Source organism: Chinchilla lanigera, unplaced genomic scaffold (genome assembly GCF_000276665.1).
Source record: "Chinchilla lanigera isolate Chin_1 unplaced genomic scaffold, ChiLan1.0 scaffold00019, whole genome shotgun sequence".
Classification (NCBI taxonomy): domain Eukaryota; kingdom Metazoa; phylum Chordata; class Mammalia; order Rodentia; family Chinchillidae; genus Chinchilla; species Chinchilla lanigera.
Window position 1 is genome coordinate 26,674,866 of NW_004955420.1, and position 23,256 is coordinate 26,698,121.

The 23,256-nt window shown below is 58.8% G+C and overlaps 1 protein-coding gene across 1 annotated transcript; it reads right to left on the reverse strand.

Annotated features, from left to right (window-relative positions):
• Nucleotides 1-2,826: 2,826 nt before the first annotated feature.
• Exosc7 (exosome component 7) lies at nucleotides 2,827-23,112 on the reverse strand. Its single transcript, XM_005383478.2, has 8 exons — nucleotides 23,032-23,112; nucleotides 16,562-16,663; nucleotides 16,259-16,353; nucleotides 9,694-9,859; nucleotides 7,083-7,153; nucleotides 5,233-5,356; nucleotides 4,138-4,293; nucleotides 2,827-3,172 (listed from the first exon to the last, which is right to left on the reverse strand). Exons 1-8 carry the CDS (start codon nucleotides 23,086-23,088, stop codon nucleotides 3,068-3,070), a joined length of 876 nt encoding a protein of 291 aa, XP_005383535.1. The 5' UTR covers nucleotides 23,089-23,112; the 3' UTR covers nucleotides 2,827-3,067.
• Between the last annotated feature and the right edge of the window lie 144 nt (nucleotides 23,113-23,256).

The window sequence follows — 23,256 nt, forward strand, 5'->3', positions numbered from 1 at the left end:
ACCAGACGCAGTAAGCACGATGTTGTCAGCATAAAGAACGCAGCCCCAAGGACCTGCTGCTCCACTGGGTCATGAAACAGGGACGCACTGCCTTCTGCTGTCCTCCCATTGAAGAGATCGGCTTTTGAAACAGTTTTGTTTTTCTTTTTGAGACAGGGTCTCACTATGCAGTTCAGGCTGGCCTTGAGCTCACTTTATAGTCCAGGCTGGTCTCGAACTCACAGAGATCCTCCTGCCTCAGCCTCCCAAGTGCTGGGATTACAGGTGTGCGCCACCACGCCCAGCTTGAAACACTGCTGACAGGTACTAAGACCGTATTTACTGTGTTGATTTATCTCAGCCAAAATACTTCGCCCCACACAAGAGCTGGAATTGGAGGAAATGCTTCTGCTCCTCCCCAACTCAAAAGGACCATGAACGGTCAATATTTTTGACTAAGTTCAAGGCAGCCAGGACAGCACAGCCAACGACACCCAGGAAAGGGGACTCCAGAGGTGCTGCAGAGCGCGGCGGGAAGGACGGGATGAGTCTCTCAGGTGAGTGGAGGCTCTGAGGGCGACTCACGGCCATGTGTGTTTTACTGTAATAAACTTCCTCGTTCTCCCCATTTCCCAGTCACGGCCCGTTCCGCCGAGTGGGCTCTCCGCCAGCAGGACGTTTCTCTGCGGGTGGACGTCTGACCCCACCACTGGTCTGAAAATGGGGGTAGAAGGCAGTCGCTGGCCAGCGTCCTCTCCCGAGTGTCTGCCTCGGCCTGTTCTCTGGGAAAGGGCGGCTGCTCTCCTCTAGAGCAGGGAGGTGGGGCTGCCTCTGCTCACCCTAAGGCTCAGAGGAAAGGGAGGGGCCGAGGCCCTCTCTTTATCTCTCTGTCCCCTTCTTTCCCGACAGCCACCCTTGCAGGTGGCGAAGGACACGGCTAGGACTGCACCTTCGGGTTCACCTGCACGGAGCGGCACTCCAGGCGGCCCCTCCGCGGCACAGGAGCGCCGTCGCTCTCCCCCGCGCGCTCCACTGGAGAACTGGGTGCCAGCTGGCCGCACCTCAAGGCAGCTGCTTCCTGCCACCACCGACGCCACACCGCCTGCTGACCCCTCACGACACGCGCGCCCCCTGCCCCGCACACCCGCTCACACGGGGCGACAACGCAGGAGGCCTGGGTCCTCGGCTCCCCGCCACTGCAGCTGCGGCAGGGCGTTGCTACCTGCCGACCCCACTGAGGCTCTGCTGCCTCGGGCCACCGCGGGGCCCACGCTCCGTGTGGCAGAGCCCGAGGTGGGCGTGCTGAGGGGTCCTGGGAGTGGCCTGTGGGCACAGGCGGGAAGGGCCGGCGGGGACAGCAGGCCCGATCCTCTCGAGCCCCTGGCGCTTGATCGCACCGGCACAGTTCCAACACCTGGAGGCCTCTACAGTGCCGTCCTCAGGGGACACCACGTCCCCGGGAGCCCCGGGCTGCAGATGCTCAGCGCAGAGAGCAAGCTGGGGCCCCGACAGGGCTCCCGCCGCGGCCGGCACTCACACAGGAGGAGCTCCCCTCGGGCCCGGGCTGTGCACTTTGCTCCCGCTCCCAGAAGCCGAACTCCTAGGTGCACGGGAGTGGATGTCCCTAAGGCTTTCTGCACCCTCTGCTGGATGGCTGCCCGGGTCTGCTGTGGTCTAGATCCGTGCGCTGCAGGCCGGCCCCATGTGAGACCATCACCGCCGTCAGGGCGGGAAGCGCAGACAGCCGCAGACTCCCCCAGGCCTAGTGCTTTGCAGGCTTGCGTTCATAGCAGCCACAGGCCCAGGGCGCACGGAAACTGCAAACTCGCCTTGCAGCTTATGTAACGCTGCGCTCCTCTCTGACACGTTTACCTGAAGGCCACCAGAGACAGCCTGGTCCTGCTGAGAGCTCCCCCAGGTCTGCAGATCTCTGCAGTGTTCCCTTGGTCCCACGGGGCGGCCGCGGCTGAGCCGAGCCGTGCAGGGAGGACACGCTCATCTGCCTGCAGCTCAGTCACGGACAGTGGCTGCCCAGGCCCACAGCCTCTACGCTTCAGGCCCCAGCTGTGCGTCCCTGCGAGGCCACTGCCCCAGTCGCCCTACGGGCACAGCGGGGACAGGTCTGTGTCCTGCCGGGGACACTCACTGGAAACAGGAAAGGGAAAACAAAAGCCAGACTGTCCCCAGACACGGCAGCTGCTCCTCTCACGGGGACAGGGGCTGCCCATGCCAATCCGGTAAATAGGGGCAATCAGGGCTCCCACACTGCTCCTTCCCCAGGTGGTGAGCTCCTAGCACCTCTCTCTGCGTGGGGCTGAGGTCCTCCCCATACGCATCAGCTCCTGCCGGGCCGTAAGGTCAATGAGGAGTGTTAGCTGCACTTGGAGAAGCAAAGCCCACTCTGCCCTGGAGGAGCAGAACACAGGCTCGCAGCCTGGCCTGGCCTGGCCTCCCAGGGTGCAGCAGGCTGAGCAATCGGATGGCAGCGTCCACAATGCTGAGAAAACGAAATCTCAGGAAACCCCAGGGAGCGCTTACAAAGCACAAAGCAGTTTCCAAGCGGGAGTGATAAGAAGCCTGGCTGAGGACCAAGCGGCCGCGAAGCCCAGACTGCGGGGCTCCACCCGACCTCCGGAAGGCACGGCCGAGGCACAGCAGGCCGAGCCCTGCTCCCCGCCCGGGGCCCCACCGCACGCGCCCAAGGAACTCCTCTCTGCCACCCTGACCCCGAGCGCACGTGGAGAGAAGACCTCCTCACCGCAGCACAGTGCCTCTGCACAGCCTCTTCCCCCGGGTCTTCCCAGGCGCTGGCAGGGCTGCACAAGGGGAAGAACGCGAGCCGCGCCGCAGCAGGCCGGAAAATAGACTTTAATTTTACATTCACAGGCCAGAAAATATATATACAAAGCAGTTCACAAGGAAGAGGGAAGTGGGGTGCGGTGGTGCGAGCTTCTTGCACCAGCGACTGACTGGGGAGACAGGCAGGAGTCCGGGAGCTCGAGACCAGCCTGGACAGCGCATCTCAGGACCCTGCCTCCGGGGCAAAGCGAACAGGAACACAGAGTCCACCACCAGAGGGGCGTGCCGGTCACCCCAGGAACCCCACCTTCGGCCTCTCGGGCCCCAGGCTCTCCTCCTTGCGCAGAACGTCCTGCAGTGAGGTGTGCAGCACCTTGCCCACGCGCTTGCCGGTCTGCAGGACAGGGAGGGTGGGAGAGACCAGCCGTGAGCTCACACGGGCCAGAAGCCCCGTGCCGCCAGCGACCGCTGCCGGCTCGGCTCCAACGTGCGGTCCTCCGGCCACCGCCCCCCAGGCCGCCCGCCACTGCGCCAGGCGCGTCCTGCTCTTGTACTAGGTCGGGTGGTTTACGGCGCTTGTTTCTGGTGCCGAAGGCTGAAGCCTGCGCCATGCCAAGCACACACTGCACCCCTGATCACCCCCAGACTGTGCTGCTCTTTGAAATATGAAGATTTAACGCCGGTGTGGTGGCACACGGATGTAATCCCAGCCCTCGGAAGGAAGGCTGAGGATCACAAGTTCAATAAAGAGAAAAGAGAAAGGAGAGAAACAGACACCACGCGCTGGGAGCCTTCCGTGAGAAGTCATCGCTTCTCAGAACGAGGCGCCAGCACTTGACATCGCAGTGACCGCTGGGCTCGTGCGGGGCTGCCGCGGTTACCAACGGCAACAGCCAGCTCCCACGCTCTGCTCCTGGCAGCTCTGCCAGGGAGCCGGGGTGGCCGCGGGCAGACGGTCTGTGAGACCGGTGAGCAGCCAGGCCCCGCCCTGGGGCTTCCGGGCAGACGAAACAGACCCACGAGCACACAGGGCGGAGGCCGACGGGACCAGCACAGCCCGTCACGCTCACGCGGGCTCCGGCCTCCGCGGGGCTCCGGCCACCCTTCAGCCCGTGCCCCTTCGTCGCCCTCTAATGGACAGGAGGCAGCAAGCCAAGGAGTCAACTCCCCATGCAACCACAGAACCTCGAACCTGAGAGCTGCGGTGACTTCACGTGACCAAAGGCTGACGCCCTCACGCAGAAACGCAGCAACACGGGGCCAGCAGGGGCTTGCTGCCCCTCACCTGCTCCCGGGTCCCTCCCACAGGGCCAGGGTGAGGGGCCCAGGGGTGACAGCCCGCTGCCCAGCCCGCCTCACCTCCATCATCTCGAAGATGCTCTCGGGGTCCAGGCTGCCCTTCCCCACCTTCCTCATGCAGGTCACCACCCCTTTGCTGGTGACCGACACCAGCAGGCTGGCCAGGGAGCAGGCCTCCTCCTGGAGGGTGGCGTCCACCACGTGCCGGCAGCCAATCTGCAGAGGGAGGGAGGGAGGCCGTGTGCACCCTGGGTCCCCACCCCTCGGCCTGCGGCAGGGACGTCCACGCCAGGCGACTCCAGTCCCTGCCGGACCCGCGCCCTCTCCCTTCAGTCTGCCGGCTCCCTGGCCAGTGCCTGGAGGGCTGGGTGACGTTGTTACAGGCCACCGTGTGAGGGGAGTGACAGAGACACCCGGAACACGGGCTGCAGGGGCCACAAGATTTTGCAGCAAGGGGCGAGGGGCAGGTGGCCACGTGTGTGGCCAGGTGATTTCACTTACTGCAGTGGTGCACCTGCAGGGCCCTGCGATGGGACAAGCTCAAAACGAGCCAAGGCAGGTGGCTTGAGCCACGCACTCCAGTCCGCGAGGCGATGCCGGCCGAGCAATGCCCGACAGTGTGTGCAAAGGGCCCGAGTGGCATCAGCCGCCTGCTCGCCCGGGCAGTGCTGGCACAACAGCCTCGGCCGCACATGGGGCTGCAGGGCCTGGGGTCTGTGACAGGCTCGCTGACGCGTCGGCCACCCAGGACAGGGCCTGGGGTCTGTGACAGGCTCGCTGACGCCTTAGCCACCCAGGACAGGGCCTGGGGTCTGTGACAGGCTCGCTGACGCCTTAGCCACCCAGGACAGGGCCTGGGGTCTGTGACAGGCTCACTGTCGCGTCGGCCACCCAGGACAGAGCCTGACATCTTGGGCCAGAGGGGACGCGTTCACTGCCCTCGAACTCCTCAGCCACCTTAGCGGCGGAGTTCAGGGAACTGAGGAAGCAGCCAGGGCGTCGCGGGAAGAGCACATGCGCGAAGGGGCCGAGGAGCCCCGCTCCAGTGCTCCCGCAGCCTCTGACGACAAGCAAAGCAGGAGCTCCCGGGGAGCCCGTAACCACCCAGGCGCTTCGGCAACGCCAGCGGGGGAGGCTGGGGAGACGCGGCCACACCTTGCACAGGGTGACGATGCAGGGCACGTTCTCCACGCTGAGCTGCATGCAGTCGTACGGGTCATCGGACAGCTCGATGTCCTCCGAGCCCTCCTCGTCCTCCAGGACACGGACCTTCGGGATCCTAGAAGCAGAAGCACGGTTAGGACTCCCACTGACTGGACGGAGGAGCAATGCTGCCTCTCCCTGGAGGCTCACAACGGGAGCTGAAGCCCTCCTGGTAAAGGAAGCTGCGGTACGCCCTCCCTTTACTATGCCAGGGCAACACGGCAGCCCGGGCCGGGAGCCCAGCATGGGCAGCTGCGTGTTCTGTGCTGACGTCCCGCTTGGCCGGCCTCTCTTTCTGCCCGCCTGGGGTCCACGAGAGCCAGCCGGCAGCCTCGAGCTGCTGCATTCTCCCCCTCCTGCTGGGGGTGGGACGTGGCACACAAGCTCCCAGGGTGGTGGCCTTGGGCGAGTGCCAGGCCTGCACCCCTAACGGGCTCAGCGAGGGGCCTGGTGGCCCAGGGAGGGGGACGCTGCGGTCCCCAGCCCAGCGCACCCTCACCCCGCAGCTTCTCACGGTGAGGGGTTTAGCTGCGCATGTGTTTCAAACTGCATAGGTCGCCTAAGTTCCCCGGAGGACATCTAAGATGCCCACACAGGCCCAACTAGCCGTAAGACGTGCAGGAAAAATAACTTTAATGACGATTTTGGGAGGCACATTAAAAATAAAGTAAAAATTACCAGAAGTAAAACACAACAAACAGGCTTCGAGAAGCGGGACGTGAAGATGGCGGCGAGTGACGGGTCTCCCTCTAACTACACCACGTGGCTTGGAGCCCCCATCAGGCACGGAGGGCGTCCAGCTTTTCCCCGTTACACAGTCGCTGTGACGACCAAAGCATCTACGCCCCTTAACCGTTTCCTTGGGCTCCATCCCCCCAGTTTCTAATCTCCTTTTTAATACCCCAGCCCGCTCTCTGTGAGCTCCCCGTGGAATGAATGTCCACAAATGAATGTATTTATTTATTTATTTTTAGACAGGCTCTCGCTATGCAGTTCAGGCTGGCCTTGAGCTCACTTTGTAGCCCAGGCTGGTCTCGAACTCACAGAGATTCTCCCGCCTCAGCCTCCTGAGTGCTGGGATTACAGGCGTATTTACTTTCAACTGCCACGAATTCCTCTCCTGTTGGAGGACGACATAATCAGAGTCAAAAGAAACGCTGACTCCGAGACGGCTCAGCCGTGCCTCTGCTCCAGCCTAACTGTGCACTGAGAACAGGGCACAACACTTCCTGTTCTGACGAGGACACAGCGCAGCTGCTCCCCTGCTTTGAGACACGCGTGTGCATAACCACGGAACACATGCACACCGACTGCGTGCCAGGCCCTGTTCACAGCCCCAAGACACAGCGAGTTAAAAATCCCTGCCCCGGGGCTGGCCAGGAACAGCCGGCTGGTGGTTGGTGTCTAGTCTTTTTGCCTTCTCTGCAGTTGTCTGACACGTTTCTGCATAACACATGTTCACTAATGAAAATAACACAGAAATAAACACAGAAGTCTGTGTTTGTATTTGAGACAGGGTCTCACTATATACTGCAGCCTGGCCTTGAACTATGTACCCAGGCTGGCCTCAAACTCACAGCGACCCTCCTGCCTCAGCCTCCTGAGTGCTGAGATTTTTGAGGCATGTAGCATCCCGTCCAGCGATGTGGTTAGTTTTCACTGAGGCGATCTCCGGGGAGCTTAACATGAGACAGATCTCACCACGGTAACATCAAGCCGCCCTCCCCCGTGTTCTCAGGACCATGTGATGCCCAGGTTCGGGTGGGCACCTGAGGCTGTTCTGGGAAGACCTAAAGACTTACCTCGTGTTGAAGAGCGCGGCCTTCACAGCGATGGAGATGGCGTCGAACAAGTTTCCACCACACTCCAGCAGCTAAGGGAGACAGGACGAAGAACAGCGCGTGTCACTCAGCACCTGGGCGCCAGCTCCAAGTGAGGTCGAGTGAGAGTTCACACGACAGAAATGGAGCTCGAGGCCCCGCACATGCCCCAGCGCTGGCACAGCACCTGCAAGGCCGCCTGCAGCACCCACAACCACCTCTCTGCCCACGCAGCTCCAAGCCGCTTCCTGCAGGAAGGGGCTGGGCCACGAACACCCTAGCGGCTCCCTCCCTGTTCGCGAGACTCGCATGCTCGACCAGGCTGTGTGCGCAGGCCTGGGACAAGCGGGGAGGACAGGGAGGCTCAGAGCAGGCCCTGTCGTGGGCCCAGGCCACGGGCTACGTGGTCCTCTTGGGGGGCAGAGGACCCCTCCAAGACAGCTGTGACCACCCCCACAAGGTCACCGCCCCCGTCAGTGCAACCAAGCCCAACAGTCAGCCCACCTGGGGCGAACCGAGACCAGCTAGGGAGGAGACGGCACTGGAAACGGTGGGGCGTCTGAGCGCCACGGAGTGTGCGCACATGTGTCTGGGCCGGGAGGAGGGTGCGGAGGGGGCCGGCTAGGCTGTCTGCACACAGGCCAGACCCTCACACGACCGGACGAGCGCCCACGAGAAATAAATCACCGGCGCCCGCCTGCTCCCAATCCCGACAAGCGGACCAGACTTCTACCACCTCCTTTCAAACACGGACTCTGAGCGTCTCTAGACCAGATAAAAGCTCACCGCGAGCAAAGGCCCCTCCCCACCCCCAGCTCGTTCTCATCCAGGCCGAAGTGAACCGTCTTCGTGGCGAGCCGTGGGAATGACAGACACTGGTCCACTGCACTGATGATATAATGTTTAAAAATGTTTTTCTAATTAAGAACTTCACTGAGGACAGTAACAGTTCAAAAGCCCATGTGTTTCCAAAATTAGCCCTTTTAAAGAGAATGTGCGAGAAGAACCCAGGTGCTAGGCGTCCGAAGAAGACAGGGCTAGGGGCTGGGGATTTAGCTCAGCGGCACAGCGCCTGCCTGGCAAGTTCAAGGTCATGAGTTCGATTCCTGGTACGGGAAAAAAAAACAAAAGAAAAAAAGCAGACAGAGCTAGAGATGACGGCAAGGCGGTCTCGCCTGGAAGTTCCCGCTTGCACACAGCCCCCGCTCAGGGAGGAGGAGGCGTTTCCGAGGTGAGATGATGGCCCCGCATCCGTCAGCTCTGCAGAAGCCGCGAGCAGCACAGAGGGCTTCTGCGGCTCACGTCCCCGCGCCACGCGCAAGGAGGAACGGTGCAGCTCATCCAAGCAGCGCCGTGCGCTTCCTCCCATGGGGGGCGGGAGGAGACACCGAGGTCTGCAGATCCCGGGGAGCTCAGGGCTGCACTGCCCCCGGCACTGGGTGAGCACCAGGGCACACCTGGTCCCCTCACCAAAACCAGGCCTTGTTGGCAGGGATCACCGTGCAGCACACGTCCCCCTTAGCGCAAGCAGGACGAGCAGGCGGACCTGGGAACTCACTCAGCAGCATCAGCGTTCAGAACGAACCTGACCTGTTGGATGACGGCTGCCACCCTCCCCCTTGCTGGTGGAGCTGGGGCGCACACGGGCCTTCAGCGCCACATGGCGCCCTCCCACGGCGCCGCGCCCAACGCGTCTCCTCGCTGCTCCGCCGTTACCAATTCACGTAAGAATGTCCGGAAAGCGCTGCCCTGACTCGCACCGAAGCAACGCGGAGACGCTGCGCTTCCTCTTTATCAAACTCACTCTGCCCACAAGCTACGAGCTGCACTCCCTGAAGAATCTGTTTGGCTGACAGCTTAGCCTCGTGTCCACAATCTGAGGAGGAAGATAATGCTTTTTTTCTCAAGGGTCACAAAATTAATAAGGAAGGAAACAGACCCAATCAGCACAATGCTACACCAAGGTAAAACCAATTACAGCTACACAGAGGATGCGGCCAACTGCCCGCAGCGGTGGGGGTGGGCGGGAGGACGCAGAAGGCGGAGGGGAAAGCGTCCCAGAGGCCCCCCGCTCTGCGGCAGGGGGCAGGGCCACAGGGCCAGCCTTGCGGGGAGAGGGCGTGCTCGTCGGCCAGCGGCCCACTGACCGCCATCCCCGGCTGCAGCAAGGGACAACGGCACAGCGAGGGCATCAGAGCTGGTCTGACACCAGAGAGCCCTGCTCAGGAGCTGCGACCTCAGGCCGGATACTCAAGTGCTCAGGGTCTTGGTTTCCTCACCTACCGAGGGCCCCTCACAAGGGGCCTGGGAAAGCGCTTCCGCTCAGCGGAATTCCGCCGTGTCTTTGTCCCGCACCCGGACAGCAGCTCTTGGCTTTTCCTGCCCTGATAACTTCTGTGGATAACTGCGCTGTGCTGTCACTATGGAACGGCGCTATGTGTGCGCTATTTGTCCACGTGCTCAGGTGTCTTCACAGTTACTACAGGAGGCCCTGTGCCCCAGAGGTCATCCCCGGAGGCCGAAAGCGTCCGCCTCAAGAGGGGAAAGTAAGGGCGGCGGCCTGCGTCTCTGAAGCGCACGCCGTGACACTCACCAGCACATCCACGTAGAGGACCCAGCAGTGCTCCCGGGGGCTGATGCACAGGGACTTCAGGTCCACGCTGCTCCTGTTGTTGAATATCCGGCAGAGGGTGCTGGCGATCTCCATGCCGAGGTCGTCCCCTCCGCGGCCCTCGAATTCCGGGGTAGCATTGGCTGAGCTACACGGAACGGGAAGAGCAACGCATGTGAGTTTTTCCAGATGCCAAGGGCCGGGGTGCGGGCTCCACGCCAGGCTGTGCCGCAAGCCTGCTGGGGCCATCGCCGAGGACAGGAAGGGCAGCCTGGGCGAGTGCTTGCCTAGGACATGGGAGGCACTGCACCTCCAGAAGGAAAAGCCAGGGAACGGTGTGTCTGCCACCCGGCCACCCCCGGCAGCCACACGTACCAGCCCACGGGACTTCCCTGACTGCTATCAAAGCCAGCTTTAGCCCAGGAGAAACGAGCACCATGACACGGGGAAGCCTGTTTAGAGGGACAGTGAACACTCTTCTCGAGCGCTTCCGGGCAGCGTGCTCACAGGGGGCCGCGCTGCACACCGCCGCCGGGATACAGGGCAGAGCCACCTGCCGCGCGTGCACCACGGCTGCTGGGGGACGTAGGACAGACGTCAGAGCCCTAGCACAGCCTCCAGGCTGTCCCTGCGCTCCAAGAAGGTAAATGAAAGCAAGACAGACTGCTGGCTGATTAAGTGCTCAGTTAGCCCCTTTACTTGACTGGATATTTTTAAAAGAAAAACAATGTTTCTTTTTTGGCCTTTTGATACTTATGTCCAAATGCTTCCACAAAGAACCCACCAGACCCACATTGCCACTCTCCACGCCCCTCTGAAGGGTTTCCCAGGAGGTCGCTGACAGTGTTGGCCTGACGCCCCTGGACCTGCGACCAGTCTCGGGGGGAAGTGACCATGCCAGCCAGGAAAGGTAAGAAACAAACCAGCTGCTGCATCTCAGACTCTGCAAAGCCACATGCTGGGGCTGAGAGTATAGCTCAGCGGCACAGCGCTGCCTGGCAAGTGTGAGGCCCTGAGTTCAATTCCTGGTAGCAAAACAAAACAAAACAAAAAAAACAAAACACACACTGGTGTCTTCCAACCCCTCACCCAACCAGAAAGCACCAGCGACAGAGACTGGGCCAGGGGACTGCAGCGTCCCTGTGAAGTAGGAGAACTGAGAAACAGGGAGCAGACGGTGGGAGGGGGGCAGGAGGGTTAGTGCTGAAGCCCAGGGGGCCTCAGACCTGAAGGTGAGTGGGGGCTGGTCTGCCAGAGGCGGGGAGACAGTTTCCCGCTGTGCCCACTGCATCTGGGCCGTCCAAAGGAATCACTCTTTGTAATCTAGATGTAAGAATGAATCAGGCTGTGTGAACTGGTGCACACCTCAAATCTCAGCTACTGGGAAGGCTGAGGCAGGAGGATTGAAAGTCTTAGACCAGTCTCAGCTGCAGCAAGACCCAGTCTCAATAAATAAAAAGCATTAGGGACGTAGCAGTGGTAGAGTTCAATTCCCAGCACCATCTCCCCACAAAGTAAAAACGCTGAAGCAAGCCAGTTAAAAAGTGGGCAATAGTACATGGCACAGTACATGCCTGTAATCCCAGCTACTCATGAGGCTGAGGCAGGAGGGTTACAAGTTTGAAGCCAGCCTGGCCAACCTGACAAGACCTCATCTCAAAATAAAAACTGGTGACACTAGGGCCTGGGGATTTAGCTCAGCGGCAAAGCGCCTGCCCGGCAGGCGCAAGGTCGTGAGTTCGGTTCCCGGTACCGGAGAAAAACAAAAAACAAAAACTGGTGACACTGTGCTCGGTGGAGTCAGTGCCCAGGATCCCCACCAGAAGAAAGAGTCCTGTCCTGTCACTGTCTAGTAACTTTGCTCGCCTGATCCCCTTGGCTTCCTTATCCCCATCGGCCATCAGAGACCAATTTAAGAGCTCCACAGGAAACTTCCTCACTGCCATAGCAACGTGGCTGGTTCCTCACCACCTCTGCTGGACTCAGGCATCAAGCTGTGAAAAGCAGCACAGTTACGGGGAAATAATCAGGTCACCAGGGACCAACTTTTTATTGTGCACAGCCAGCAAAACACAACTTGCTTCTAATTCAAAACACTCGGCAATCAATATGTCCTAGGTTTTAAATGCTTCAAAATACTTCTGTAGAGATCTCTGCATAGACAAACCCAGCCTGAGGGGCCTTTCCTCAAAAGTTTTACCCTTTCCTGAAGGTGCGACCATCTTCCCGGCAGGACTCAGGGCCGGGGCGCCTGTCCACTTCACTACCCCCAGGGGGCCTCTTACAGAGCTCCCGGGACCAGCTGTCTAACCCAGCCTGTCTGCAAAGCCTCATCCCTTGGGGTTTCCGAGACCAGGTTAGTCTAAAGAGGGATTCTGCCCACTTAAAAGCCTTTAGTTTGAAACACATCAGCCTTTTATCACAGCCAGCAGACCAACAGGCAGGGAGGACTGTGTTGAGCAGGCTCATGAGCCCAGGCATGCTCCTGTCTGCTCATCACTACAAAAATAAAAGTGGAATCAAAGCCTCCGTGGGTAGCCGTGAGGATGAACTGGGTTGGTCCAGCTAAAGAGCATGGTGTGTAGTGTGTGGTGGACCCTTTTCTTTTCAATCAGATTGTATCGGTACACTTTAGGTATCCGCAATGATCACATTCCTTGCGGAGAATTTGCTCCTGTGCAGGGCGAACCTTTTCAAAAGTAGTTCAGGCTACGTGTGGGGTGGGGGCGCACGCCAGTAATCCCTCCTCTCACAGGGCTTCCAGGAGCCGAGACCACGGAGGCACAGGCTCTGGGTTGGGTAGTGCGATGCCGGGGTAGCAAAAGAAAAGCCAGGGCCCACTCTGTGAAGAATGGGGTGGGCTGAGTGATGAGGGGCACCTCATCACGGGGCGCTGCTAACACAGGGACTCCCGGCAGCAAAGTTGGGAGAAATGCAGGCCCGGGGGGCGTCTCTGGGAGGGGATAAAAGGCAACGCCTGGCAGATCCCGCACAGGCGACTCCAGGGACGGGAACTGGGCCGCAGGGCAGACGCAGGGCTGATGCGCTTCCCAGCCATCTTCATTCCTTTCAGAAAACACCCTGCAGCCGATAGGCAAACCTCCCGGGGCAGAGGCCTGCAGGACAGCTCTGTGCAGCCCTGGAGGACCAACCCTTTCACTGCACAAGGAGCGACACCAGTGACATTCCCCACCGCGGACAGCCTCTCACTATGCAGTCCTGGCTGGCCTCGAACTCACAACCCTGCCTCGGCCTCCATGTGTGGGATTGCTGGTGTGCGCCCCCACTCCACATGTAGCCTGAACTACTTCTAAAAAGGTTCGCCCTGTACAGGAGCAAATTCTCTGCAAGGAATGTAATCATCGCGGATACCTAAAGTGTACCGATAAAATCTGATTGAAAAGAAAAGGGTCCACCACACACTACACACCATGCTCTTTAGCTGGACCAACCCGGCTCGTCCTTGCGGCTACCCATGGAGGCTTTGATTCCACTTTATTTTTGTGCTGGTGAGGACTGACCTGGAGCCGGCGCCTTTGAGGCAAGCCCTCTGCCCGGCGCCCGGCCTGTATCTCCGACCCCGGCTCCACTTCAGCGGTAAGGAAACTAAGTCAGGAAGGGAAGCAGTGTGCAGGGCCACACGCCCGGTGCCCAGGATCTCAGCCAGGCACGCAGGCCTCCCCGCCCCTGCCCACGCGAGGGGCCGCCCTCTGCCTCAGGAGACTGAGCAGCTGTTCAACCTGGCGCTTCATGCTGGACCACAGATGCAATCAGGGAACACAGCCCAAGGCAGCCCCAGTAAACGCCTGTGGGCAAACACAATTTGGGGCGGGGAGGGAACCGGCTGGTCCTTCTAGCTCGCTGCTCCGACGCACCCCACACAGCCTTTCCGTGGGCCTGTGGGGTGTTTGGCACAAACCGACTCAGATCCCTCCTGCAGCAGGGCCACCCCTCTCCCAGAGCCCAGGCCCTGCCCCTCCGGCTCTCCTCCCTCACCTCCGCCCTGCCCACTCCACCCCTCCTGCCGACCCCGGTAGCCTGAGCTCAAGGCCACATCCACCCAGTGTGGATTCTGGATACTAGGTCGCTGCTGCTTCCTGCACAAACAATCAAGCTGCGATCTACGGAGTCCTGCGGAGGAACAGCCTCAGTGGGTACGGAGCAGGCTCACCCTCACGGAGCCCTCCAGCTCCAGGCTGACCCCTCCCCGTGTGTGCACGGCAGCTTCCCACCCTGGGCCCATGAGCAGCAGGCTCTGAACCTCCCACTGCGAGCCCCTGCCGAAGTTTCTGGAAGTGACCTCACCGCTCTGGGGACTTGACGACGAATGGCCTCAGTGCTTGGCGGCTGCCTCCGCTCCGTTCTCACCCTGGCCCTCAGCCCAGGGCTGCCGGCTCCAAGTGGCACAAAGCAGGCAAGGAGCAGGGGGGCAGCGGCCCCGCCCACTAAGGGGGGTTCAAAGATCCTGGCTGTGTCTGTGAGGGACACCAGAGACCGCACCGAAGAGCAGTTAGGATCAAAGGGGAAGTGACAAGTGCTGGACCCGCTGAGACATTTACGAACGAGGCCTGGCCTCTCTGAGAGGCCGAACAGTCCTGATGCCATTTACCCGGCCAGAGGGCTGATAAGACCCAACGGACTGCCACCTGGAGGCAGCCACTCCACATGCAGGTTTCTACACACCTTTCTTGAGCTGGGTGTGGTGGCAGAGGCCTGTAATCCTAGCACTCTAAAAGCTGAGGCAGGAAGATCGCTGTGAGTTCTAGGCCAGCCTGGACCACAAAGTGAGCTCAAGGCCAGCCTGCACTGCATAGTAAGACCCCGTCTCAAAAAAAAAAAAAAGAACTAAACACCTTCCTGTGGGCTCTAGGCAGAGGCTGTCTCCTCAAGTTTCCAAGTTCTCATTTCAAATGCCTCTTCTCAGGCTCCCACCCGCACATCCAAGGCTAGAGGCAGGGCTGGGAAGTCAGAGTCACTTCCAGATCAGAGGGTACAGCCAGGCACAGTGAGCGGGGCTGGGTGCGGGCAGCAGGCACCCTCTGCAGAGGCTGAGACCCTCGAAGTGTCCCAAGTCCCAGGACACAGGGTAGAGGACGCATAAATACTATCTGCTGGGCTTGCATGTTACCGTTTCAGGTAGACAAATCCAAAGGGACTCGAGTTAGCAGAAAAGCAATTAGCTTCCTGAGACCTCTCTACCCTGGGGAATTTAAATAATTAAAGCCTGGAAGCTGCCGATAAGGAATTAAATCAAGCTAGACCCAGGGTGCCAGCAGGAGCCCCCACCTCATCCCAAATAGGAGGCCAGTGGCCAGGGGGCACACAGGGTGTGTGGCGCATCCAAGGGGCCAGAGGCCTCTGCTACCCCCAGGGCAGGAGTGAAGGATGCGCCTGGAAGTGGGGGGGGCGCTGCTCCCTGGAGACTCGACGAGCCTCTGACGGGGCAGCATCAGCTCAGCTTGGCCCCCCACCCCCTCCCGCAGGCCACCTGGGGACAGCACAGGCTGCCAAGCCAGTGAGACGCACCCGGGACCAGGCACTGCGTGCAGCACCCTCGCCCGCGCCCCCGCCCCCGGGCAGCAGAGCAAGAGCCACAGCCTTGACTGCCTCTGAGGACTGAGGCAAGACGACACAGGGCCAGGGGAGAAAAGCGAACAGCTGTCTTCTCCTCGGTCACCACCCACTGCTTGGCCCGGGCAGGTCAAGGTCAGGAGAGGCACTGTGCTTCCTTCACGAGCAACGGGATAAGCGGGGGCCCAGGCAAGGCTGCTGCCATCTGCGCTCCTCAGGGCAACCAGACTGCAGGAAGGACGGCTGGGGCTGGCCGGAGTGGCAGGAGACATCGCCAGAGGTCAGCGTGGCCAGGCTGGGCCTCCAAGCACAAGCCCTCAAAGCAGACAGAAGAGTCAGTGCTGGGCAGACCCCAGCTGGCACTTTGAGCGGTGACCCTAGGAAAGTCCCCACCCCTCCGCACGCGCCATTTGCCGCCGTTCACAGGAGCACTGTGAAGATCGACCCGGGTCTGCATCCGTGCCACCAGCTGCAGGGCTCCAGAGGGCTCTCGTGGGGCGGCCTCTCGAGCTGGGAGCCAGGCTCTAAGCTCCATCAGCGGGACGGGGTCCCCGGGCCTGGGCTGTGTGCGTATACTCTACCCTCTGCACCTCTTTCCCTGCAGAGCCGGGAAAAGACTTTCCCTGCGGAGCTGCAGCGGGAAGAGACGGGCGCTTTGGACAGAATGGCCGCACCACCCGAGGATGGTACTTTCCAGAGCACGGAGACACATCCGCCACGGCCTGTGACTGCTCTGTGCCGCACGTCCAGGCTGGTGTCCTGCTCTGCCCACAGGGAAAACGGGGCCAACAAGGCCCGGCTACTCAGACGAGGCCAGGGCTCCTACCCAGACCTTGGCAGCCCAAGTTGGCAGATGCCTCCTGGAGAGTGGAGGGGTTGAATGGAGGAGGTAAAGGCTGCCCAGGGAACTAGAGGGCTGTTCTCCCAATGGTCCTGCTTTAAGCTCCAGTCTCTAAAACCCCCGCACAGCACTGACCAGTCAACGAAGAACTCCAGGTAGCCTTCGTCGGGCCTCTCCAGCCTCGGCGTCCCCATTTCTGCTTTCACCCCTACCAGGATGTCTGTGTGGCCCTGTGGACATGGGAGAAGGGTCCTTGGTCAGGCAGGGCAGCCAGGGGCCACTGCCCTCTGCTTCCAGACAGACAGCTGAGGGTCTCAGGAGCTGCGCCCCGGTGGGGTCCCTCGGGCCAGGCCAGACCCCAACCTGGGTATGGCATGGTCTCCCCAGGGCCTACCCACGCCTCCTCCAGGTGGCTGCGGACATGGCCACGGTACTCACCAGCCTGACCCTGGCAGAGCCGCTGGTGTTGGACACCACGTCGGTTTCCACTTCCACGCACCGGTAGTCCTCACAGCCACGGCCGTCCACGCGGAGGTCTTCCTAAGTCAACGACAACCACGTGGGCTGGGACCCCACGCCAATAGCAGCCGGCCAGACTGACTTGCTCCTCTGTCCTGGAGAACCCTGCAGCACAACGCCCCCTCTTCTCTTGGTGGGAATCCTGTCCTGGCTATGACCAGCGCTGCTCTCTTACACACGAGGGGACCTGGACAAGTGCAGCGATGTGTCCGAGTCCACAGCTGGTGCAGCAAAGCCGAGCCTGCACGCCAGCCTGCCTGACAGCGACAGCCACAGCGTAGTGCCACACGCAACACGAGTGCCGAACAAGTAACACCTGAACGTAGGACAGAACCCGGCAGCCGCCTGCACACCCGCAAGGCTAAGAGCGTGCGCAGAAGCGTGTGCAGTCAGATCTACAGGGTGGGCTGTCTCCACCTCGGCCTCCGACCCCACAATGCTCAAGAAGCTAAGGACAGCGGATCTTAAACAGGCCTGACAGACTAAGGCCTTGGGCCGCTTGTTTTCCTGGACATAGCCACACCCACTCACGTTCCCTACAACCAGAGTGGGGGCCCAGCTGCCCTCTCCAGGGGGACGGCCCCCAGCTTTCCGAGGCGGCCTCTCCGCCTGCCTGCCCGTCTGCGTGTCTGCTGACCTCTTCTACTGTTTGTTCAGAGCGGTATAACACTCACATCTACTTTATGGCTGCGGCCGTGATCTACTAAGATCACTGTTTTGTTCCCGACTCGGCCGCTGGCGGCATCTCCGCGTTGGTGCCGGGCTCTTTCAATGCGCCCCCGTTTCCTTGGGGCGCTTCTTTCCTTTCAAACACAAGCTGCTCCAGCCTCATGTGTTCGCCCTGCCCCAGCCCTGGTTCCTTTTACCACAGAACGGTCTTAAAAACCAGGATCTGGTTGCCGAGTTCATTGCCACCCCTGCTTCCAGACCTTCCCAGCTAGAAAAACATCCACGTCCACGTAACTAACACCCCTCCCACACAAGCATGTTTAATTCCGCACGCACACGCCTACCGAGAAGCCATGCATTCGCACTGAAGGCTCCATCCCAATCTAATACCCACAGGCTCCTTCCAGCCTTGCTCTTTTTCTCATTTGTAATGTCTAAGGCAGGGAGAAAGCTGGCTCTCAGCCGGGTGCAGTGGCCCACTCCTGTAATGCCAGCACTGGGGGAGGCTGAGGCAGGAAGACTGCAAGTTCAAAACTACGCTGGGCAATTGAAGACTGTCTCAAAATTTAAAAAGGGGTGGGGATGCAGCCCAGTATGATCAGTCCCTACTTTGTCTGTCTCTGTCACAAGCACAAGCATCAGCTAGCTCTCACTTTCTACAATGTTTCTCTATTTGTTCAGTCTTTCTATAAAGCAGTGTCAGAGCTGCTAGCCAACATCTGCAGGGGAAATAAACTTCCCAGCAACAGAGTTACACGTGGCGTAGCGCTCCTTCCGACTCTGGCCTGACTGCGCTCTCCGGTGTAGTCACAGTCTCCCGCGTTACCCTTGCTCACTCCTAACTGTTTCTACTTCACTGTGGCTTCTGCCACATGCTGGTTACTTTCATTATTTACTTGTCGGTACTCAGAGTATTGCTGTGGTTCCCAGAGGCAAAGCTAGCAGCAAAGGTGAGCGCAGACAGACGTCACCTTCCCAATCTGCATCACGGCCTTCTCCTGTCCCTCAGCAACCTGCCCTTTGTTTTTGTTTTGTTTTTCTTCAGAGAGAAAAGGACATGCACACTTTATTTATTTATTTATTTTCCACCCTTTGGTTTGTATCTCCTCTCCTCCAACCAGCAGATGCGTGAATTTACTTCCTTCTTTCTTGTAAGGAAGGCTGCATACCATTTTATATGTTCTTTTACACTTGGCTTTTTCTTAACGTTTAATTTATATAGTAAATAAACCCACACAAGTTGCTCCCTGTCAGCTCATAGACATCACCCTCATTCTGTATTTTTTGAAAGCAGTTTTTTCTCCCTGAGAAAAAGAATCATTAGCTTCATCAGATACCCAAGGGGGTGGTTGCCTCCCAAAACATAAAACAAAAATAAGAAACAGTGGGTACTGTGACTTTCAGAAATGTATCTTTTTTTTTTTTTTCTGGCTTTTTGAGATGGTTTCACTATGTAGTACAGGCTGGCCTTGAACTCACTTTGTAGCCCACGCTGGCCTGGAACTCACAGCAATCCTCCTGCCTCAGCTTCCTGAGAGCTAGGATGACGGCGTGCACCACTACTACGCCCAGCCTAGAAGTTTATCTTTAAACTGCCTTGCTAACTGCGTATGTGCTGAATGTTTTTTACTGTGAGAAACTGAACAGAAGAGCAGACACTGTTGCAAGCTCTCACACAGTGCTCAGCGTGACCCTCCATCGTGCCCACTTCCGCTCCTTAACCTTCTCAACTACTGTTAATGACAGGAAGTGGACCCAGCTGATGCCCCGCTACAGACAACTCCGGCACCTAGGGACAGGTATGTCAAGGCCAGCAAGTGGAGCAAAGTGAGCCCTCCTTGCAGCAGAACTCCAAACTCAGAATCATCCTCTAGCCGTGTGCCCTCACAACCCCACCCACGGAACCTGAAAGCTTTCTAGCCCCTTCCCAGGCCCCTCACCCTCCCCACCAGGCTTCGCCCAGCCCTGGGACCCCTTCCTTCTCCCCAGTCTGGACTCATCTGCTCATGTGTCAACGACGAAGATCAATTTCCAAGGTAATTCTCTAATTGCATGGATCTACAAAAAGGCTGCAAGCCGAGTATGGTGGTGCACACCTGTAACCCCAGCATTTGGGAGGCTGAGGCAGGAGGATTGCTGCTGTGAGTTCAAGGCCACCCTGGGCTACAAAGTAAGTTCAAAGCCAGCCTGAACTGCAGAGCAAGACCCTGTCTCAAAAAGACAAAACAAAAATCTCTGCCATCACACACCAGCTTTTGGGATCCTGAGCAAGCTCCTGTGTCCTCACTCACAAAGTAGGCACAACTTTAGTTACAGAAGACTCCAAAAGGCAGGGATCACTGACGGGCGCCATCTTCCCAGGAGAACATAGGTGTCATCTCCCCCTCAAAGCAGTGCCCATCACCTGCTCCTGGGCCTATATGAGCTCACTGAACCCCACAGCTAACCCTGGAAAGATATAGATGAGGAAACAGAGGCCCCCAGCTTTAATCTCCTGTCTGTGCCAGAGTGGGAAGATATTTAACTCAGCCCAGAGCTCTGCCCCACACCCAGGTAATCCAGGCCTATTACAATTTGTTATGGTTTTTTGGCAGTGCTGGGAATTGAACCCAGGACCTTTGCATTGAGCCACATTCCCAGCCCTTTTATTTTGAGGAGGGGTCTCACGAAGCCACTGAATTGCCCAGGCTGGGCTCCAGTGTAGGATCTTTCTGCCTCAGTGTTGGAGGGTGCTGGGGCAATAGGTGTACATCACCACCCCCAGCCCTACGACAGTTATTACAGGCAGCACAACTAAACCAACCCGCTTGGAAGGCCTCCAGACTCTTACATTGTGCTCTGAGGGGACCCCTTATTCACCCTGCTTTGACTTGTCCTGTAGCTCAGAGCTCCTAGAGAGGAACGGAGACTCAGACCCCGCCCTGTGAGAAAGCAGCCCCCCAGGAAAGGGACCTCGCGGTCCAGCTTTGCAAGCCCAGGTCCAAAACACAGCACGCAAAACCAGATGTTGGTTGTTTCACGCCCAAGCGGCCCTGCACTCCTCTGAAGGATGTGGTTCCACAGCGTTGCTTTCAGGGTCTGGAAACAGAGTACGGGCAAAGAAGCAAGCGCGCTGGGGGCTGGCTCCAACTCTGCCACGGCCAGATGGAGCAAATGAATGCCAACTTAAGCTCATAGGGGAACACAGGCTTGGGCCCTGTAAGTGTTCTCTCTCCTCCTTGGGGTGGGGTTACCAACTGCCAGCCCAGGTTTGAGGCCAGCTTAACCTCCGGGTTATGGCCAGTGTCCTGTAAGCGGACCTTGGGAAAGCCCACTGTGCCCACAGCTCTTCAATACCCCATAACTGAGTCTTTCTTCACCAGCCAGGCCAGAGGTAAGGGTGTGACTCAAAAGCATACCACGCATAGGGGGACCAGCTCTTCAGGACAGGAAATACCAGCAAGCCAAACTAGTTCTCTCACTAGGCTCTTATCTATGATCTGGGAAACACTTCAAAGAAAAAGAGTTAAAGAGGGGCCGCCGGGCATGGTGCACCTGCCTGTAATACCAGCACTTGGGAGGTTGAAGCAGGAGGATCACTGCAAGTTTGGGGCCAACCTGGGCTACACAGTGAGCTCAGGAATAGTATGAACTGGTGAGATCCTGTCTTAAAAACAAAAGGAGGGGTTAACAGGTCAAGATGTGGTAAAGAGCTGGAAAGGCCATACAAAAGTAAAGGTGTGGAAAGGGACAGATTTCACTAAGGCTTAAGAGACGCTGGACAGCAACTGATAGAGACCACTATGAAGCAGCTCTGGGCAGGATTTAAATTAACCAGTTGGGGGCTGGGGATTTAGCTCAGCGGCAAAAAGCGCCTGCCTGGCAAGTGCAAGGTGGTGAGTTCGGTTCCCGGTACTGGAGAAAAAAAATAAATTAATTAATTAATTAATTAACCAGTTGGCTTTTCATGTTTACTTGTGAGTCTGTCCCAGGCCTAGGCCCCTTGTCTGGAGGTGGGCAGCAGACTCCTAGTAAGTGAACCTCTGCGAGTCACTGGTCCCAACTGACTGAGGCCTGTAGTAGCTGGTGAAGCACAGGACAAGACAAGGCCACAGCTAATGGCACCTGGCTCCAACCTCAATCAACTGGATAAAGACTGTAGCTGCAGGCAGCTCACTCCTGAGTGGAGACCTCCCTGGAGTTAACAAAGCTCTCCTAAATTAATATAGTGTCTTACTTGGAGAAGCCCTTGAGAGCCTTCCTTCAGTATCCCCCACCTTGTTTTGATAACTAAACAAATACTGACCTCCCAGAAAAGAACTTTGTCTTAGCCCAGAGAATCTCAGATTCTGTGAGAGGGCTCTGATCCTCCTGGAGCCCTGAAATCATTCGTCTCTTTTATTTTGCCTTCGCCATCCACTCGTTTGGGAGACTGTGGGCCTGATCCGTCCACAGTAACTAAGTGATAATATTAACTCGATAAGCAAGTGTCCACAGGGACCAGAAGTACTCTGGCAGGGAAAAGCAGGGCTACTACCAGAGACAGACAGCTACACAGACAATCCAGGGGTCTGTTGTGGGGCCCATGAAAACCCTGTAGGTCCTTTCTGGCCCTTGCCATAAATCCTCCTTTTTACTCATGAGATTGTGAGTTTTGACTTTTTTTTTTTTTTTTGGTCTTTTTGAGTCAGGGTCTCCCTATGCAGTTCAGGCGGGCCTTAAGCTCACTTTGCAGCCCAGGCTGGTCTCGAACTCGCAGCGATTCTCCTGCCTCAGCCTCCCGAATGCTGGGATTACATGCGTGTGCCACCACGGCCGGCGAGTTTTGACTTTAAATCGAGGTTTAATATGCATCCCGCTAACTAATGACGCTGCATGGTCCATCACGAAAGCAGAGGATAAGAAGAGGTCACAGTTTTAAAAGGACACAGTCTTCACTCACATTGTGGACCTCTAATGAAATAGCTGGTTGCCTTCATGTGACTTTCCAGTTTGGTCCCGGCAGACGGAGGGAAACGGAAGAGCTGCTACCCGGGCTGCGCGGGGTGGGCTGAAGAACTCTGAGGGGAGCAGCATCCCGTGCAGCCAGAAAGAGATGCGGGGTAGACGGTTACCAGGAGGAGTGACAACGGGGAAAGATCAACGTCAAGGGCTGAAGCATGCGCAAAGACGACCTTAGCTATGGCTGCCTAGGGGGTTTAGTTCTCCACTTTCAAAATGGGAAGCGACAATAATCATGTCACCCGCCGCCAAACTGTTTTTCAAAGCGCTTTTAAAAGGTGCTTTCTCTGTAAAGCGCTGTGTTTTCAAGGCGCTTTCACCTCAGGCGCGCTGTCTCCGCGCCTCCCCCGCACGAGATGAGGACAAGCGGGCCAGATGCCCACCTCGCTTTCCGGAGAAAACCGAGCTCAGCCCGGAGGACGCGAAGGCGGAGTGCACGCCCGTGGGGGCACAGCGCGCTCACTAAGGGGCGGCTCCAGGGGCTGCGCACCGCTTCCGGCCGAGGACCGACTCTCAGCCATCCGAACCGCTGCGAGGAGGCCACCGATCCCGAGCGCGCCCTCCTTTCCGGGGCCTAAAACCCCACGCCGCCGGCTCGGGGCGGCACACGCGGGCGCCGCGCCGGTGTCGCAAGGGAAGCGCAGTCTCACAGCGGCCTGGACGCTCTGGCCTGGCGGCCCGAGGGCGCTCGTGACCCGCAAGACCAGGAGAACCCGGGCCGCCGCCGCTGCAGCTACTACCTGGACGCCGTGCATGATGTACACCTTCTCCGCCTCGCTCAGCGACACAGACGCCATGCTGCGGGCCCGGCCGCGTATACGTCACCCGCCCGCGCCGGGCACGCGCCCTCGCGTCATCAACCCGCGCCGCGGCCGCTCCTGTAGCCGCGGCCGCAGCCAGCGCCGGGATCTCGATGGGCTTCTCCTGCGCCTCGCCGGGTGTGTGGTGGAGCCCGGCGAGCCGCG

Excerpts from the sequence above, each read along its gene's own strand:
- Exosc7 (XM_005383478.2), bottom strand. The coding sequence starts at position 23,088 with ATGGCGTCTGTGTCGCTGAGCGAGGCGGAGAAGGTGTACATCATGCAC. Across the intron at positions 5,357-7,082 it reads GCCGCGCTCTTCAACACGAG|GATCCCGAAGGTCCGTGTCC; the intron begins GTAAGTCTTTAG and ends TTCTGCTTCTAG. Across the intron at positions 4,294-5,232 it reads GCATCGTCACCCTGTGCAAG|ATTGGCTGCCGGCACGTGGT; the intron begins GTGTGGCCGCGT and ends CTCCCTCTGCAG.